At 42.4% G+C, this 20039-nt stretch overlaps 1 protein-coding gene across 4 annotated transcripts; it reads left to right on the top strand.

Moving 5' to 3' along the window:
* The first annotated feature begins 60 nt into the window (after nucleotides 1-60).
* On the top strand, nucleotides 61-16645 carry LOC125321486 (transforming growth factor beta activator LRRC32-like). 4 transcript variants are annotated; one of them, XM_048294405.1, is made up of 4 exons: nucleotides 4992-5469; nucleotides 8576-8742; nucleotides 8895-8970; nucleotides 13641-16645. In XM_048294405.1, the coding sequence occupies exons 3-4, from the start codon at nucleotides 8899-8901 to the stop codon at nucleotides 15579-15581; spliced, it is 2013 nt and encodes a 670-aa protein (XP_048150362.1). In that variant the 5' UTR covers nucleotides 4992-5469; nucleotides 8576-8742; nucleotides 8895-8898; the 3' UTR covers nucleotides 15582-16645. The 4 variants fall into 4 exon arrangements, with proteins under 4 accessions (XP_048150364.1, XP_048150363.1, XP_048150362.1 ...); XM_048294407.1 differs by lacking the exons at nucleotides 4992-5469; nucleotides 8576-8742 and adding an exon at nucleotides 61-611; XM_048294406.1 differs by lacking the exons at nucleotides 4992-5469; nucleotides 8576-8742 and adding an exon at nucleotides 619-731.
* Nucleotides 16646-20039: the final 3394 nt, after the last annotated feature.

Raw genomic sequence — 20039 nt, 5'->3', positions numbered from 1 at the left:
ACTCCTGTATACCCTTTTCCTACACACCTCATCCTGCATGGACTTGAAATGTAAGCTTTGTAGCCAGCTCAGTGCCCCTGATTTACCTCAGCCCCTGAGAATCTCCAGGCTGACAGCTGTGGGACAGGCACGGATGACTTGAGAGACAAGCACGTGTCCCCAAAGCCTGTGGAGGGGATTTTTTGTGGTATTCACAGAATGTTTCATGTGTCAATACGAGACAAGCATAATTACCAGCTGAGAGGCTGCAGGAAATAAGGCAAGCCTGAATGAACAAAATGGAAAAGAAAAAGAAGCGCAGAGGACACACACATTTTAAAACTGTTACGGAGGTATGTATTCACATGCTCTGGGGAGCCTGGGAATATACAAGAGCTCATGACTGCAAAGGAATGAATTCAAGGACTAGTCTATGGGGAGTATTTTTTTTTCCCTGTGACTTCAAACTTCTCTCGGCGCTTGCAGAGTTTTAGTCAGCTGGCATGCAACAGAGGTACAACTTCCCCAAGGAAACTCTTCCTCGGCTTGCGCTGGAAAGGCTGCTGGGAGAGTCAGGGAAAAAAAGGCTGCAAGCAGAGACGAAACCTTCTCCTCCTCCAGCCACAGAGCAGGTATGTGGAGACGTGTGTGAACCCGGGAGCCTGCTGGAAAATTGCGCTTTCAACTGCGGGAGAGATGAGAGCTCTGGTGACTTTGAGCTGCAGCCTTTAAAACTAACACAGATGAGGAAGGTACTGTATAAATAAAATGTTCTGTGTTTATGAATAGGCTGAGGAACTGGCTAAACACACTGTGTAGATGGCTCTATCCACCCAGTTGTATATTTAATCCATCAGGGACTTGCACTGTGTGAGTTAGATCATTTACATTAAGGAGGCACCAGTTAGTTTGTAACAATACAGTTGTCATACACTGTCTTTGTTATTATTCTCCATGTTTGCAGGAATAGGAGATGGAGAGATGATTGGTTTTTTCTTTCTTCTCAGGACTTCAGTCTATTTATGCTGTTACTGCATTATAGCCTTCTGAACCAGGAGTGCTGCAGAGATCAGCATTATACACCAATTAAATGCCACTCACCCAGCTTTCCGACCCTGAATCCTAATATAGCCTTGGGCAAATCACACAGTCCCTGAGTAAAATAGGCAAAATGCTATTTGGCTCATCTGCTCTTCTTCCTATCAGTGCTGTCATTGAGCTCTCTCTGTTGGAGCATGAGGTGTGAGATGGCAGGGTTATTTTGCTGCTCTTAAGATCCTGACAGCTTGAATGTCACCTTGGGTGGATGATGATTTACAGAGAGGGGTTTGCTGCATCTGGGCTGTTATCATGAAAATGAACATTTAGGCAATATTTGGAAGTAATAAAGTTTTAGAAAATCACAGTTTATATAAAAGTCACAGTAAATTTTCTAAGGCTAAGCCCAGTTGTAATTTGGATAAAAGTATTTTTGATAAAAGACAAATATGCTTCTCTTAAATAGAAGCAATAATTTGGCTCTGCACAACAGTGATAATATGGGTTTTCTACTAAGATGTAATCATTTAAACTTTAAAATAAACATATTACTCTAAAATGCTGAAATCCTCTAGTTTTCAAGAACAAAAATTTACAACCAGTCATCTCTTTTTAAAGCAGATGATTATGTCTTAGTTACTGTATCAGTGCTTGGCCTTTTACTAATACAGTGATGGATGGATTCAAGGAGGGATATCAGTATTATGTAAAATCTATCAGAAATAATTTTCCTCACCTCATTTTGTCTCCTACTGGATCTTATAAAATGAGTACACCCTTTCCCAAATACTGACCACACTGTCTATAAAAAGTAATATTGCTGAATTAAAAAAATATTTTATAAACTGGTGAGAAAATATTCTGGTTTGGTTTCTGAATGTGAATTTTGTTCTCCAGGGAGAGTGTTTCATGGTTAGATAGTTTAATCTGCAAATGCCAGTACATGTCACTTTTTGCTGATGTAAGAGTTTTCACTTTCCCATCTCCCTCTGTCCCTTAGCCCATCCCCTCACTCACAAATTCTCCAGGCTTGTGGGTTTCATTCAGTTTTTATTCATTTACATTTTCTTTCCTGGAGAGATTAGGAGGACAAAAGGTGAATAAAATAGGGAACCTGGCTAAAACGTCAATAACTGGAAATGTTAATTTTTGTGGGGAAATGCTGTTGGCTGAACACATGATAAAGATGCACATGGAGAGAGGACAGAAAGAGAAGGAAGGCAGCAGCTTCAAAAGACAGGAGAAAAGCCTTGCTGGGTTTACAAGAGATGGAGGAGTCTCTATTTTGATATGTGGACTTGACACCAGAAAGACTGGGGGCTGCATCTGCCTGTGAGATGCCAAGCACAGTGAAGATTGCAGGAGCAAAACAAACCCAGGAGAATCAGTTTCTGGAGATGCTGTAGAGTGTCAGGAGCTGGAGCTGTGCCCCAGCCTGTGGCTGAGGACGGCATTGACTATTTATTTTTTAATAGGGTTGATATTAATGTTGTCTCCAACTCCCTTGTGGGATGAATCACCAGGGAGCTATTCTAGCCAAAAGGGAGCAAGACTTGTCCCACTCCTGTGTTTGCAGTTCAGACCCACTTTCTAAGGCAGGAACTTGTTTCATTTACTTCTCTGGAGATTTTGATTCATAGAGCTTGACACAGGATTCAACCAAAAGCAGTGCCTTAGAAAGCAGCAGCATTATGGATGGACGGACTCCAAAAGGTCTGGAGACTAAAGACACAAAATTGTCAAGACATTTTCTGGTTTTTCTGAAACCCTTGGGAACCTGCAGCAGTTTACAGACTGACTGGTGAGAGCCAGCAGCTAGGATTTCTTTTGCTTCTTGCTCTGGGCCATGCTGGGGAAAGGATTTGGAGGAGAGGAGAGGTCTGATGAAGTGCCCCTCACTTCAGGTGACAGAGGGTGAAATTCAACTGACCTTGACAGAAACTGAGTAGGAGGTGACTGCTGATACACCACTGGAAAATCAGGATTTCACAGAGTTGCAGGTGCAAACCCTTTGGCATCACTGGGATGGCACAGCCCTTGCTATTTTGTGGGCAAAAAAGCTTGATTCTCCAATCTGCATGATGGAGATGAGGCTGGCTGGGGCTCTGAGCAACCTGGGCTAGTGGAAGGTGTCCCTGCCCATGGCAGGGGGCTTGGATGATCTTCAAGGTCACTTCCAAATGTGGCCATTCTATGATTCTATGATCCAGTCTCTGACTGATGCAGGTGACATTTGCCCTGCAGACATGTCTTACCAAGCCAATACCATGCTAATGTTTCAACACCACTTTAAGGTGTAAACGGCTGGGTAGCCCAAAGCCAAAAATATTGAAAGTTTGGGAAATCAGCCAAATGTGTTGGAGGCTTTGAAACTGTTTGCTGCCAGATCCCCTTTGGGAAAGGACAAAGAAGGCAGGGATCACACTGATCTTTCCCAGTGTAGCTGGTGTCCTCCAAGAATGTGTTTTTATTGAAGCAAAGCCCTGAGCAGTAGAATCAGTGCATGCCCTTCCCTCCTGCTTTGGCATTTGTTTCTGTCCAGGCTCTTCTTTACAGTTCAGCTGGCACAGCTGCCTGGTTACTCAGTAAAACAGCTTGAGGAACAGAGCTGGCTTTTTAAAAAGCAGAACCAAAATGTCTGCTATTTTTATTCCTATAAATCCAAACTTCCTAACGTGCTCTGAATATCCAGGTGTAGAAAAACTGTAAGCTGCCATCATCCTGGCCACTCACTGCTCTTAATTAGAGGCATGATACCTTGTACTTCAAATCAGTATTTGAGGTTTGCCTTGCAAAGGTGTCTGTGCTTTTCAAGTGCTACTGCACACTGCTGACAAGACAAACTCTAAACCCAGAGCATCCAAAAGGCATTTAAATCTCTGGATATCACAGTGGTCCCCAGTTTCAACATGAGTTTCCTTCTTACCCGAAGGGGATTGCAAATGGAGAGCTTGACTCCAGGGACCGTGCCAAAGGGATGAAGCGAAAAACAGCACTGCAAGTAAAGCTCAAGACATGACATGCTTGGGGGAAGGTGATCAAAACTAATCTGATGAGAGCCCAGTGAAGGGGAACTTGTCTGAGGTTGTGATAATCTCACTGGTGGACAATTCTCCTGAGAGCTTAATGTGTATTTTTCTGTCCATTGCACCTAATCATGCCCTCCCCTGTCACCTTGTCATAGTATTTTTATAGCTAGACAAGAAACCTGGTCTAGTTGAAAGGTGTCCCTGCTGATGGCAGGAGGGCTGGAACTAGATGAACTTTAAGGTCTTTTCCAATCCAAGCCATTCTGGGTTTCTATAATTCTGTGATTTATACCTCTAATTTCAGGATGCATTACCAAGCAAACTAAGAGCCCAGCTCTTTGGCACATTATTTCAACCATGGGAAAAGTGTGTTGTGGCAGTTCAGGCTTGTGTCTCTGGGAGAAAACAGCAGGGAAATCTATGTAGAGGAGGGTTTTCCTGAAGCAAGACTTAATTAGCAAAAGGAAATGAGGAAACCAGCTACTTCAGCTCTAGAGGGCAGCACAAAATAATAAATAAAAAGCTGAACTTTGGCAATTTGAAATCATCTTCTGCATGACAAAAGCACCCCTTTGCAGTGGGAATTCTTCCCAGCAGATCCAGTATATTCAGCACTATGTACTCACAACCAAAAATTCTGCAGCTTATCTGAAAAGGTCTTTATTGAGGCCTTTATCCCTAAATCCTGCCTCATGCTATGAAAACCCATCAAGTGTGTTGTAGCCAGCAATGGACCCCTGTTCTGACAGCAGACTGCAGTCACACTCTCATTAGTGGGATGACCGCAAAAAGAAAAAGTTATTTCTTCCAGAACAGGTTTCCGGATTCTGGGGTTTATATTTATCAGCCATGAATTTTAAACATTTAATCCTCAAGCACTGTTTCCCTAAAGATGCAAAGAGAGGTTTAGGTGCAGGAGATTACAACCCTCCAGGAATGCAACTTGCAGACACAAAACCCGAAAGTAAACACACTGTCATGCCCCACGCACACAGCCAAACAATGGCATTGCCAATAAGTTACTTATTCTCCTGAGAAAACCCACAGCCTGATCCTGACAGTTCCTTTGGCAAAAATCCCCGTTTCTCAGTGCCTGCCCCAAGGAAGGGCTTCAGGATGTTGCACAGTAGCCGACTCTGTCTGGAGAACAGCGGTGGCTAGGACCCAGCAAGAGCCCGGAGAGGAGTGGAGAGGAAGACAAGCAACATAATTTAAAGCAGACACTGTCCCAAATAAGGTTATTTCCCTGAAAATGCCTTCATTCTGAAGTTATGAGTGAACCTCTAGGTGTCTAGAATGGGTGAACATGAAGCTGAAGAATAATTGCATCGATACCAGGACTGAATTGATTTTGAAGAACTGGATATGCTTTTTAAAGAGATGATAAGCGGTGTTTGGGGATGCAAGAAACCCTTGAAACAAGGTAAATGTGAGATAGTCACTCTTTTTACCCCTGAAGGCTCTAACTTAACAGGAAAAAGTCTTGTGTGGAAAAGGATCAGACCCTGGGGAGTTTGATTTGTGTTCTGTGTGTTGTCTTGTATTTAACTTTCCTTGGCACAGGACAGCATCTCCGTTAATTGTCTATGCAGTAACAAAAATTACATTTGGGGGAAATCTGGAAAGTTCTGCCTTTATTAGCTGCAAACAACATCTATGAAGTAGTTTCAAGATTAATATTGTGATAGAGATGGAGGCAAACATTGTTCTGATGTGGAAACTGGGAATAAATTGTTATTATTCCATGGTTTGAAATGCGTCTTGGGGCAAATTACTGGTCTTCTCTGCCTTCTCTGCCTTTCCTATTTGTTAAGTGTACATGGTTAGGGTATGCTTTTTCTAGAATTATTTTACCAAATTACTGATTCTCCTTGGGGGTGGTGTTGACTGAAACCACCTGTATTTTTCAGCAGGGGTTGGCACTGGGTGGTTTTGAAGTACTGTGATGGAAAGCTGTGACTTTAAATAGGGTTCAGAGCTCAATCCTGCTCTCAGTTATGCTAGGATTTCTATCACAGCTGCCAGTGGGAGCAAACTGGCACTGATCGTGAAGCTGCTTCAACTCTGGGAAAGCCTCAAAGCAATAAAATCTCCTTTAAGTTGAGTTGTTGCCACTGCTGCTCCCAAACTGTTTTTGTAAGCTGTGGATTGAGAGATCAGGAAGGGTTTAGCGCCAGTAGACATCCTCTCTCACACCAAGGGAATGGGGCCTGAACTTGGCACTGGGAGAGGGTGGGGGGATGCTGAGACCTGCCCAGAGGGTAGAATGGAGGGGAATGCACTGATGTGTCACACTAGAGGTTGCTGAGAGGGATCTAAAGGTTGTTCAGAGAAAAGCTAGGCAGGAAAAGCTCCTCAGCTGGACAGCTGAACTGAAAACTACCCTAGGAAGGGAATCTCCATGAACAAGGAGGTTGAGCTGTACCATGACAAGTCAAGATGAAGTAGCTTCAGGTTGTGGCAGGGGAGTTTTAGTTTGGATATTAGGAAAAATTTCTTCACCACAATGGTTGTTAAGCACTGACACAGGCTGCCCAGGGCAGTGGTGGAACCCCATCCCTGCAGGGATTTAGCAGACATGTGGATGTGGCACTTGGGGACATGGGATAGTGGTGGCCTTGGCAGTGCTGGGAGAATGGTTGGAGTTGAGGGTCTTAGAGGGCTTTTCCAAACTAAATGGTTCTGTGAGGACAGTCTATGTGGTCTTATGCTGGAAGAGAGCACCACATCCTTGGTGAGCTTCAGGATATGACACCTTGAGGGACACCTTGGAAAGCCTTAGAAACACCTCAAGGGACAGCATCCTTGCTTATTACAGATTTGCCTTACACAGCAAACCATTACATAATTTTTTTGTGTTCAAACAAATCAATTTCCCAGCTGCTTTATAAACCTAAAATTTAGGAAGTTTCAAAGTATGTTAAGACCCTGGATTGTGTCAGGTTTATTATTTAAGAGGCAGAGACACTTTTTTTGCACTGACAGTGTGACGAGGGCAGACATTGCAGAGCACATTGGCCACATGCTGTCCCTCAGGGTGGTGCCCTGTTGAGGGTCATACTCTCAGCTTAATTCATTGTGTCTGAACAGAAAGGATTTCCCTCTAAGGGCTTGGAGAAAAGCCTTGTAATCATTGGTATGTTTGTCTTTTATTGCCACCTCAGTAAACTAATACTCAAATGATAAAAATAAATTTCTCCTCCTTAGAGGAGGTTCCAACTGCTCTAAGCATGGGGAATGAAGAACAGAGGGGGACAACAGAAACATTATAGATGGTGACACCAGCAATTCCTCCTTCCATAGGATGATTTCAGCATATTTTGCAAACATTGATTCAAAGGTAGAGAATTAACATCCTTGGTCTGGTTTTAATGGGGAGGAACACACTTCTGATCCCATTACTGAGACCTGTTCTTTCCCCTTGGGGTCACAGATCATCATCCATCACTAGGGTTTTTTTGTGAAATGGAAGGAATATGCAAACTGTACACAGAATAGCTGTGGTCTAATCCTCCCCAGTTTCTCTATTCCTAATACACAGCTCTGTTCTCTGGTTGGGAAGGGGAGAAACAGGCAGATTCCCATCAGGAGCTTGGCATTGCTGTTCAGTGATTGTCAGTGCTGTCAAGGGCCATCAGCTGCATCCATCAAAGTGACTAAGCAGAGGGACCTCCATCAGCTGGGAATGATCCCATCTCTTTGTTTCCAGCTTTTCCATGCTCTGTGGCTGGAAGCCACTGAGCAACAGTACATTGATGCCAGTGACTTGTGCATGGGATTGGGGTTGCATTTGGAGCTGTTTGAAGCAGGAATGCTTGCCCTTGGCTTTGGTTCCCTTTTTCCCCCATTGTCTAGTGACAGGCCTCCCAGTGCTGTTTGCTCCTTTTGCAATTCTCTGCTCTTTTATGGAGTGCTTTCCAAACAGTTAAACTCTTATGAATTCTCTGTTTCACCCAAATCCATTCTGTTTTATATGTCTCTTTGTAAGGCAACTGTCCTTGTCCATGGCAGGGGGATTGCACCAGATGACTTTTAAAAGTCTTTTCCAACCCAAGCCTGAGAAAGTTCAAGAAGCATTTGGACACTCTTGGGGTCAGGATGTGACTCCTGGGGGTGGTGCTGTGCAGGACCAGGAGTTAGACTCAATGATCTTTGTGGGTTCCTTCCAACTTTACATATTCTGTGATTCTGTGGAACATATGGTTCTATGATGTCCTGTCAAATGTGTTTAAAAAGCTGTCTGTACCTGGAAAATGAAAAATCTCTGTCCATTCCTTAAGCTGTTTGCATTAACTTAACGAGGATATACACGTAAAATGTCTTTGACACTCTGGGATAAGAGGAGTAGAAAATGTTGTGGATGGAAATGAAAACTGTTCCCACTTCTGGTTGTTTCTGAGTGGCACCCATTTGCTTTGCTCAGGACATGGCACCCCAAAACTTCAGCCCAGTTGAAAGCGTCTGAGCTGTGTCTATGGGGAGCGTGGCGATAACTTGGTCTCAGTAGTTTTCTTTCTCCATGATGCCAGACACCCTGCCCAGCTTGAACATCTGGACTCCGTTGAGTGTCCTGGATATCATTTAGGCAGCAGCTGAAATCACACTGGGGAAACCCCATGAAGTGCTTTGGACTTTCCTTTCAAGTCCTCATATAAATCTCTTCCCACCAGGCTGAAACGGATGCAAAGCTACACAGGTGGGTCATTAGTGCTGTATGCTCAGAGGTGGCTTAATTTATTGCTTTGCTTCTGTCCTTCTTCATGTTAGATGATGACCTTCTGCCAGCTTTTGCATGTGTTGACCACTGTGTCCCATATAAAATCTAACCATAATTATTTTTACCTGCAGAGCCATGAAACTGTACATCATTTTCTTCCTGGCGGTGGTGAACTATCAACCCTCAGAGGGGACATCCTGTGAAATGGTAAGGCTGTGTCTGTACTTAGGCCCCTTGAGATCCCGAATGAGGTCGAGACCCCCTTGTTACAAGCATTGCACAAGCAGCTACAGTCTCTGAGAAGGGAAACCCCCAGAAGCAGGCTCCCTGTGATGGCAGAGGTGGGATTTGCAGGATGAGGGGATGCTTAACAGTCTGTCATCAGTCTGTGTCCTTGTTATAATGACAACACACAAAGGGCAGGAGGGGGTGCAAAGAAGGGTAATTATCTCAGCTTTTTTTCTAAGGAGGACCTGGTTAAAAGAAATTTGATTTATTTCCCTAAGATTGTACAGAGTTTCTGTGGCTAAGACAGAAAAAGAACTTAGACTTAAAATCAACTCTTTTATATCAGTTGTTCTTTGTGCTTTAATTAAGGCATCTTCTGTGAAATACTTCTATATCAGCTCTTTTGTAATAACAAGTGAACTGACCTCCTCTGACCTGATGCAGCATTTCTGCCAGGGAAGTTGTACCTGACTTCTGCTGAAGGGAAGAGAAATGATGAAGACTCTTGCTCCAGTACAAAATCTGCTCCTTGAATTTTTGCAAGCACCTGGTACAATATTATAAATGATATTCACAGCTGAACTTTCTCCCTTCCCTCTCCAAGTGCTTCTGACTGCACCAGGATGTTTAAAAATACTTTTTTCCCCCTTGAACATTGAAGTTGTTCAACACAAATCCTCAAGAATTTCCAAAATAGGGAAAAAATTATTTGCTAGATGTACACATCTCCCTTGTGGGACTCATTCCATTCCTGCCCACCCTGCCATATTGCTACACTTCCTGAATTCCAGAGAAATTAAGACCTAGTGTATATATAGAAAGATCTTGGGAAGGTGACTGGGTAGCTCAGTTCCTTGGCTGGAGAGGGAACACTGATGAAGCCACTGTAAACAGAACAGCCTGGGTCCCGTGTCATAGTCACATGAAGGCTGGGTGAGGCACGCAATAATCCAAGCAGTTTCATCCCATTTCTTGATGGGTCACAGACCAGGCTGATTGCTGAGAAGTAAGCACACACTTGTTTGCTTCCAGTTTGCTCCACTGTAAACTTCTTTCATCATGCCAACACAACTACGCTGGGATAAAATCAGCCCTGACAAAAACACGCTGCAGTCAGGGGCCAGGATACTCGCCTGGTGTAAATCAACAGCTCAGCATTGCTAATGTCCATGCTGATTGCCTTCCTTCACTGGACATTTGGTGTGGATCCAAACACAGCTTAAAGAAAGAAGGAGCTACTGGATTAGCTGATTAGCTGTCCATTGATAGTCCTACATTACATCACAGCCTCACTGTTTTATACTGTACTTTCCCTGTGGTCGCACCTTTAGAATAACAGAGGCTCAGAAGTGGAAACTTTAATCCCAAATCTCATGGAAGAGGTTCACAGTCAGAAACCTTTTGAGGCTGCTTTCTGAGTCACCACAGGTGTTTCTGTTGCTGAATTAAACCCTCATAGAAAAGATTTTAGGAAGTAAGCAGTCCCTACCAGACCCCTGACATGGGGGTGAACTGCACTGAATAATCCTGTTACGACACATCTATCAGTTTGTGAGACAACAAGGAACAGATCAAATGTCAGGCCATTCTTCCTAACTCACATCGTTTTCCAAGTATAGGCAAAGCTTCAACTATAGCATATTTTACCTCCCAAAGAAAGGTGATTTTGCTAATTCGTATTAATTGGCAAAGGAGGAGATTTCAAATAATTTATAGAAGGGAAGGGATCTTAGGAAATCCTATTTTACCTTTGCCTTGAGGTGATGCAATGACAGATGCATAACCAGATGTCATAGGTCAGCTGATGTGTGGTACCCAGGCAAAATGCTGAGGTTTGATTGTGTTTGACAGCTAAACCTCTACCTGGGCAGCTCTTCTAAGAATGGTCAGGGACACTGTGCAAGTACGGGTCAGTGCCAAGTGGCTCCAGCCCAGATTCTTGATTCAATTTTTCACGAATTGATAAAGGAGAACTCAAGGGTGGGCTTGAGTCCAACTCCTTTGTGTAGGGCTCTTACTAAGGTGGGTGACAACTTCCACCCAGCGCTGAGCAGTGAAGAACTGGAGTCAGAAACCAAATGATGCCCAGCTTTTGAACTGTCGGGTCATTTATTTTGCTAGCATCTTAATGGGACCAAATGGTCCTCACCCTCCAGTACTTCTTGACAATGGACTTGAAACACACTGGTGGCAGCACTTGCCGAGATGATGAAGTCAGAACATGAGACTAACAAAAACCTCTTTTCCAGTCGCAGGCTACTAACCCATTGGACTAAGGGGTGAGAGGAGAGGAGATACACCAAACAGATGCTGTTTGCTCCATCCCACTGAGACACGCTTCATCTTTTTTCCTACTCCTGATGAGAAAGAAGTTCATGCATTTGAGCCTTGGGGGAGAAAAGATGGTGCAGAAGAGACAAGATAAGAAATTTAATGAGGATCAAAATAGTCAGTGAAAAGGAATGAAAGTTTTAAAAGAAAAACGAGAGGGGAAATGTTATAGGAACAAACGGCAGACAGTGGGAGGTAGAGAGTTTATTACTCCCTTTTATCACTGGGAATGTTCTGTGGATGGAGATTAAAAGCCAAATCATGCATGGTGAATGGTGGCTGACCTCTCCCCCATCAACTTCAATGCAAAGCAGATTGTTGGCATTGATAGGAGTTGCATCAAGATTTTGCTAAGACTCTAGGTGCCCAGGGGCAATGGAGAGTGCTCAGCACTTGCTGGGATCTGGCTGAAAGTGTGAGAAGAAACCTGGCATCTGCCTTAGGAGGCAAAGCAGTTTCTGCTTTTTCACTCTGGATTTTTGTATCCTCCTGGCTTCTTCCTCTTCCAAAAATGAGTAAGAAGATGTTTCCTGCTCTGCTATTCATGCTTCGGAAATAAGGCCAACTCTGGGCATAATTTAACTCCAAATGAGAAAGTGTACAGTGACTTTGCAGGAAAGAAATATTGTCAGGGAGAAGCCAGGAAATTTCCTTTATTTTGCCTAATTTTTTTTTTTTTTTTTTTTTTTTTTTTTTTTTTAGCTGAGGGAGATTTGAGTGAGTTGGAGGGAAAAGAGGAAGGGGTTTAGGTTCTAATAGTCAATTTACTTGGGATCTTTGGGAAAAATGTGTCATGGATAGCACTGTGGAGCAGCTTGTGTACATCTACAGTTTGGATGAGCACTTGCACTTCTCTGGCACATTCTTATGTGTTCTCCAGAACCCAGAGGATGCAAAAGAGATTCACAAAATGCTGACTAGTGCCCCACTTCTCCTAAACAGATCTGCCACTTCATTCACCTCAAAGTTCATATAAAACAGATGGGATTTAATTTTTTTGACATTTAATATTTTCTTGATGTCTGAAAAGCTTTGCGTCATGGAATCTGGATTCTGCTTCTCTAGAGAGGTTAAGATTCAACTCTCTTTCTTTCATTCATTCTTTTGTTCTTTCATCTTTCATTCTTTCTTTTGTTCTTTCTTTTTTATCTACCTTTCATTCGTTCTTTCATTCTTTTGTTCTTTTGTTCTTTCTATGACCCAGACACCCAAATACATTAATAACAAGAGTTTTCCTCCGGTAAATTAAATGCCGCCTAAGCCTTTCACGTTCCATTTCCTCCTGCTGTATGTTCTCCTTAACAACAAAATAGAACCTGATGGTTATGTAAGGATGATCGTGTTCATGTTTCCAGTGTTCCTTATGAACACCCACACCAATTTTTGCTCTGGACACAGAACTCAGTCCTAGCTGCAATTAACAGCTGCAAATGTTAACAGATGCATCCAGGAGATGGATTTGACTTTGATGCTTGTTTTTTTTTTCTCTACCCTGCTGCTGAGAATTAGCCTGAAAAGGCCTGACCCTCACTGCACATCACATCTTTTTCCCTCTCAAAAACTGAATTTACATAATTTGTGTTTTCAGTGTTGTATCACAGGCGTCTTGTGTGAGTGGTTTCATAAAGCATGCTCCCCATGCAAGTAGAAGGGAACTGTTGCCTTAGGAAAAGGATAAACATGGAAGATAAAAGCAGAATGAGTTCGGAGATTGGCATCAGAAATGTCTCAGTTGTTGAATGACCCCTTTGGTTAAAGTTGCCTTACTTAACTAAGCCATAGCTAAGGGAAGGCATATTTGAGCATGTGACTATGAAGGAGAGACAGGATTTGTGCTACAGGATCCTTATAGGTTTTTATACCTCCTTACTCTGGAACCCATCTTGCCAACAGAATGAAGCTCTTCCAAGTATTGCTTACTACTGCAAGTAGAGTCTGCAATATCTAATACAGTGATGAAAGTGAGAAAATTAAACATCAGCATAAAAGTGAGGAAATGGTGCTTGATTGCAGAGAAACTTGGGACTGTTCAAATGAGTCCAGGAGGAAGGTACAAACCCGAGAACTTTTAATAGTTGTCACATGCAGATAAAACTCTACTATTCAAAGTCAGAAATCTCTTTAAAATGAAATGAGTGCTGTTAGCTGCAAAGAAGCTAATTGGGATTGTTGCTCTTGCTGTCTGAATGCTCAGAAAAAGTGATCAGTGCTTCAGAAGAAGCATCTGCCTGGATGCTGAATGTTACTTTTCTTACATTTAATGCAAAGATGTTTTACATTTGTCATGTGACAACTCCTTTTCTCTCTTTTTCTGGCAGGCAAACTCTCAGGCATTTTGCCACAACAAAAACCTCCACCAAATCCCTCATGAGCTCCATCCAAATGTAAACAAAATAGATCTGTCTGGAAATTTGATTCAAGGCATTCCTGAAATGTCATTATCATTTTACACTTCCCTTCAGTGTCTGGACTTAAGCTCTAACCAGATAAGTTTCATCACGCCTGGAGTCTTTGCACACATGATGAGTTTGCTGGAAATAAATTTAGCCAACAATCACTTATATGAGCTTGCTCAAAATGGCACAGAGGGGATTGGACTCCTACCCAAGGTGGAAATACTGGACTTGTCCCACAACAGTCTGTACAATGGGATGGCTGAGTATTTCATTAAAGAAGCTCCAGCACTGCAGTATCTTTCCTTGGCAGACAACAGTATTATAATGATATCACAAAAGATGTTTTGGGGATCTCCCAACCTTGTGGAGGTAGATCTTCAGAGCAACATCATCATGGAAATAGAAGAAGGTGCTTTTGAGACTCTAGTGAGCCTGTCCAAACTCAATCTCTCAAAGAATTCAATTACTTGCATCTCTGATTTTAACCTCAGGCAGCTGGAGATACTTGACCTTAGCAGGAACAGCATTGAGACCTTCCACACCACAAAATCAGATGATGAATATAGCTTAAGGTGTTTGGATCTGAGTGAAAACAAACTGTTTCACTTCCCAGTGTTCCCTCAGGTAAATAAGCTGGTAACTCTGAATTTATCAAAGAATTTAATCCAACTCACTGCTGAATCCCCTCATAATAAAATGGACTCCGTGGAAAATGAATGGCTAAATGCTTCTTTCCATCTTCGTGATCAGAAGCAAAGTAGAAACAAAAGTTTTCTGTATTTATCCCAGCTTGTATATTTAGACTTAAGTTATAATGAAATCAAATCCATTCCAGATGAGTTCTTTGAATCAATGTTGTCCCTTCATACCCTTAATCTCAGTAAAAACTGTCTTCAGGCATTTGCAGTAAGTTATGACAGTGCATTGATCTCTTTAACTGTCCTTGACTTGAGCTACAATGCTTTGCAGAACCTTCTCCTTGATGCTGGTGCATTGTCAAATTTGAAGGATCTTTATATTCAAAACAACTATCTTCAAACCCTGCAGTTTGACATCTTCTCAAATCTTCCTAGCCTCAGACTGCTTAATCTACAGAGCAATAATATCAGCCTTTGCAGCATGTACTCAGGATTAGCTAAGCAAAGACTTGCTGGAGAGGAAAGTGGTTGTATATCATTTGTTGATTCTCCTACTCTTCAGTACTTGTATCTAGCTGACAACATGCTGAACATCCTACCAGCATACAGCTTCTACAAGACTTCTCTGGTTGTCTTGGACCTCTCCATGAACCCTGGACTGAAAATAGAACTTAAAGCATTATCAGGTCTGGAAAAGTCTCTGGAATGTTTGTATTTACATGGTAATAGCCTGATAGATTTAAATATTGACTTGCCTTGTTTTAGTCGTCTTAAACATTTAAACCTCTCTGAAAATCAGCTGAACTGGCTGCCTAAGTGGGGTAGTGACTCTCCACTAGAAGTTCTGGACCTACGGAACAATAGGTTCAGTACATTACAGAACAGCAATATTTTAGCATTAGAAAATTCACTTAAAAACTTGTATCTCACCGGGAACCCACTCAACTGTTGTGGAAACATCTGGCTTTCATCAATAATCCAGAACAAAAATGTTCAGATCCCCAATGTGGAGCATTTAATGTGCCAGCACACTCAGAATTTTGGATACCAGGATGAAATGCACGTCAGGAACATCAGACCAGAAGACTGTGAAAAAGAGGATCTGAAGAAAATCAATTTCCTTATTATATTAACATTTGTGTTAGTTTTATCTGTGATCATCGTTGGCGTGGGGTCATTTTTTTGTTTCCGCAGGCAAAACTTCAGCCATCAGTTTAAAGCATAGGAACACAAAATGCCTTGGAAACTGAAGAAATCAGGTGCTACACTGACAGTGCATAGAAATGAAGGGTAAAATTCTCATCTTTGATTTTCGTCTATGGATTTTAAATGCTTTTGAAGTGCCCCTGACTTGCACCATTGGTCTGGGTTGTGGGGACTGGAAGATGAATTTGCCATGTTTTGCAGATCCACAGTTTAACTCAAAGACGAGAAATTTGACCCTTGTGTACAATATATATTTAACTGAGTTTAATGTGAAGAAAGTAATCTCTGGGGTGAAGGCTTTTTTAAAAAAAATCCTGGAGCATGAACTTCAACCAGCTAACATTGAACCGAAATGTTTATATTTCTAAGAAGATGTGTTGGGAAATCACTGCATATGGTTGCATTTCAATGCAGAAGAATAATATATCTATTTTTAAGGGTCATGGGAGGTTAGACTGCAAAAAGGTGTTTTGAAGATACCAGTGTGAAATAATGCATAGGGAACACAGTCCTGGGGCATTATTTGGATCTGTCTTTCTACTGTCTTTCCCCAAAATTATATTATTGTCTAGAGGATGTGCTGCAGGAATAGTTCTGTAGATCCTCGTTCTGTGCTGGGCCTAACATGACTAGCCTGTTGTGTTGCTAGAAGTTGTCACTGACAAATGTTATGTCCTGTACTCTCACAGAAAATTCACTCTTTTGAAGGGAACATGATGGTGGGAGCCTGACCTGCTAACAGGGTTCAGTGACTTTGAAAAGGAACTATATCAGGTCTTCTGTTAATGCCAGGAACTGTCTATTCAGGCACATAAGAGAAATAGAGGTCAAACTGAAACCTGTCCAGGTAAATAACTCAGAATCAAATTGCTGCTCAGTTTCCATTTCTTCCAGCTAGTGAATGTCAAAATTACCACACTACAAAAAAGGTGTATAATTATATTTTTTAAGCAGTTATATATGAAACTGGCTGGTGGTTTTCATTGTGGAATTTTGTACAATAAAAACACCTTTGAATTTTGTAAAAAGCACAAGGCTGTGGATATATTAAAGCACCAGCTTGGAATGCTCCACAGATTAAAAGAAATGTCTTCCTGTTTTTCTATGGTGTTCAGACTTCACCTTAGACCTTTACCTTGTGGTCCTGAAGCAGGGACAGCTGCTCCATGTTTTAGAGTACAACCAGTGGAGAATAAGGAGATGTACTGGAGATGTAGGGAAGACTTTGAAACAGGTTGCCCAGAAATGCTGTGGCTGCCCCATCCCTGGAAGTGTTCAAGGCCAGATTGGATGGGGCTTGGAGCAATCTGGTCTAGCAGAAGGTGTCCCTGCCCAGGGCAGGGGATTGGAACAAGATGATCTTTAAGGTCCCTTCCAAACCAAACCATTTTGTGATTTCTGTGATGCTATGAATTTGAGCAAACCATCAGCAGCAATAGGGCCTGATCTAACATCTATGAAAGCCAATGCTACCCTTTGGCTCAAGCCCTTAATCTTGTAGGAGAAGGCTTGCACAAACAGCAATCCAAGGGATAAATTGGAAGCTCAGTGCTGGAGATGGTGAACTTCTCCTTTGGTGTGAAAGAAAGCCAAGCTGTGTGCCCAGATACTGATTTGCCATACACTGAGTTCATGGCTTTTATGTCTAGCATGGCGAGACTATTTCTCCTTCTGTGAGAGGCAGTATTAGCTTGGCTGCCATGACTAGAATTAGTTAATAACCTGATGACAGAGCCAAACCTATTTAATTAATGGTTTTAATACTGCTTTTGCTTTGCTCTACCAAAAGGAAGTGCTTGTTAGTACTAAACATCTGGGACTAATTAGACTTCCATTGACTTCCCTGGGAGCAGAAACAGTTTTTTTGAGGACTAAGTCTCAGAAGTAAAGTGCAGCATGGCTCATTTGGATTTTTCTGTTAGCAGCATAAGCAACCAAATAGTGATATGAGCCTGCTTCAGCCAGTTCTTTTACTCTGGATGAGATGAGAAGCATGAGGGGAAGAAAATATGAATAAATTTACAAAGAGAGGGAAAACAGGGGAAAATGGGAGCTCTACATTACATTGTTCAAAATTATTCAAAATAGGGGTATGTAGATCTCAGCCCCACCTCTTGCCTCTCCTGCGTGTTACTGTGCCTGCAACAAGCCCAAATGCTAAAGTACCTGATCCTACATCAAAGGTAGCCATTGCTCAGACATTACACATCTTTTCACCAGTCAGGCCTATTGTCCTAGTAGGTTGGTGTCATGGTTTAACAAAGCAGAATAATAACCCTATCCCAGTGGAACCAGGACAGTAGGCATGATACAGGCTCTTTTGACTGTTAGAGCATTTGGGATTTATGCAGTCAGTGCAAACTCTGTTTTCTTTAAGTTGCCACATGCAACAATTGTTTTCCTTTCTGTGATACCTGAAGAAGCCACCTAAAAACAGAGACTAGACAGGAGTAAGGAAATAAACGTAGGTATTTATTTGAAAGACCTTCAAAGGTACCCCCTGGGGAGCCAGAGGCTACTGCCAAAAATGGACCCCAAGATGGATGACAGGTCACGAGGTATTCACACTTTTATAGGTTTGGTTCATTTGTGTATCAGGGTTAATTCTCCAATTAAAGTTTCAGTTAATGATGCAGTTTCCCCAAGCTCACCCCCCTCTTAAGATATTGTTTTACACATTTTGGGCCTAGGATGGTCTGAGTGTCCTTGAAGAGCAGGCATGGAGAGGCTTTGTTAGGTCCACCTAGCACGAGAGAGCAGAAGTTAACAGGCTACAAGAAACTTCAGAGTTACACACTAAGCAGTATAGGATTTGAAAAATATGAAAGTTAAAACCTAAGGCATCATCTGCAGCTGTTTGCATGAGACAGGACAATAGAAACACATAATCCTAAACTGGTTTGGGTTGGAAAGCACCTTAAAGACCATCTCATTTCAACTCCCATGCCACGAGGAGCGATGCCACTTACTAAACCAGGTTACTCAGGGACCCATCCAACCTGCCCTTGAACACCTCCAGGCACGGGGCAGCCACAGCTTCTCTGGTCAACCTCACAACCAAGAATTTATTCCTAACACTTAATCTAGACCTCCCCTCCTTCAGTTTAAAACCATTCCTCCTTGTCCTGTTACTATCTGCCCATATAAAAAGTCCATCTCTCTCCTTCTTATAAACCCCTTTAGGTACAGGAAGGCAGCAATGAGGTCTCCCTGCAGTCTTCTCTTCTCCATGCTGAACAACAATAGATCTCCCTTGAGCATTCCCTACCACAGTTTGCTGTGTTTTCCTCCTGAAACAATCCTCTGTAGTGGGATCAAGTAGATGTAACTACTGGAAGCACTGGAAACACTCCCAGAGAGGGTCCCTACAAGCTCAGCAAGTCATGACTCATGTTGGTCATCCATGGAAAATCAAGTCTCAGTTTCCAGAAATTTGATTTTTTTCTTCAAAGCCAAGACAAAATAACACCCTAGCAGGGTACCAGTCTCTGGCCACAGATCTCTGCTGGGACCCTGCTTAGCCCTAAACTAGCCATGATGGGTTAGTATACAGGACAGTAAGTGCCTCCTAATATTTTGGAAACTCAGAGAATTTCCTCTCCCTATCTATTCCCCATGCCATTCAGTACTCTCTTATTTGCCTGTGGAGAAACAAACTGAAAAAGTGTCGGTTATCAGGGAAATGGGATGAAACCAAAATGGGTGGAAGAAGAAACTGAAAATGCATGGAAGAACTTTCTGTAGAAGTCCTATCAGGCTATGCTACATTCTTTCACAAGCAAAGACATCTGGAGGCTGATGCAACATGGATTAAGCAAAATTTTGGTAAATATAAGGGAACAACCCTGCAACACTGAGTCTCTTTTCTCCCAAGGTATTGATCATGGCTGTTCTGCTGTGTTGCAGAGCCAAGTTAGTTCCACAGATTCCCTCCTCTGGTCCCTTCTTAGCAGCTGTCGCATCAGACACACATTTGGGAGACACATGGGAGACCTGACTGCAGCCTTTCCATACTTAAAGGGGACTTGTAAGAAAGAGGAAGAGTGGCTTTTTACAACGAGAGATAGTGACGGAGAAGGGGGAACAGCTTTAAAATAAAATAATGGAGATTTAGATGAGGAAGAAATTCTTTACTGTGAATGTGGTAAAACACTGGCACAGGTTGCAAAGAAGCTGTAGATGCCTTATCCATGGAACTGTTCAAGGCCAGGTTGGATGGAGCTTGGACCAACCTGGTCTAGTGGAAGGTGCCCCTGCCCATGGCAGGAGACTGGAACTAGGTGTTCTTTAAGGTCCCGTCCAACCCAAAACATTCTGTGACTTCATGATTTTCCAGTTCATAAGAAGTATGCTCTATGAAGAAACATTCTGGAAAGTGACTGTAGAAGAGATTCCCCTTTACTGTTCCTGACTTTCCCAGAAAAGGGGGTGGAGATGGGAGTCTCTGGTCTTGAAGACCAGTGAAGGAGAGAATTCC

The sequence above is a fragment of the Corvus hawaiiensis genome, chromosome 2 (assembly GCF_020740725.1).
Source record: "Corvus hawaiiensis isolate bCorHaw1 chromosome 2, bCorHaw1.pri.cur, whole genome shotgun sequence".
Lineage (NCBI taxonomy): Eukaryota > Metazoa > Chordata > Aves > Passeriformes > Corvidae > Corvus > Corvus hawaiiensis.
Note: the sequence above shows the minus strand (reverse complement) of the source record. Positions and strands in the feature narration are given on the sequence as shown.

Bases quoted from the DNA above. Each gene is read 5' to 3' on its own strand.
- LOC125321486 (XM_048294404.1), top strand. From the start codon at position 5,447: ATGCAAGAAACCCTTGAAACAAG. The intron at 5,470-8,894 runs GTAAATGTGAGA...TTTTACCTGCAG, and splicing joins CAAGAAACCCTTGAAACAAG to AGCCATGAAACTGTACATCA. The intron at 8,971-13,640 runs GTAAGGCTGTGT...TTTTTCTGGCAG, and splicing joins AGGGGACATCCTGTGAAATG to GCAAACTCTCAGGCATTTTG.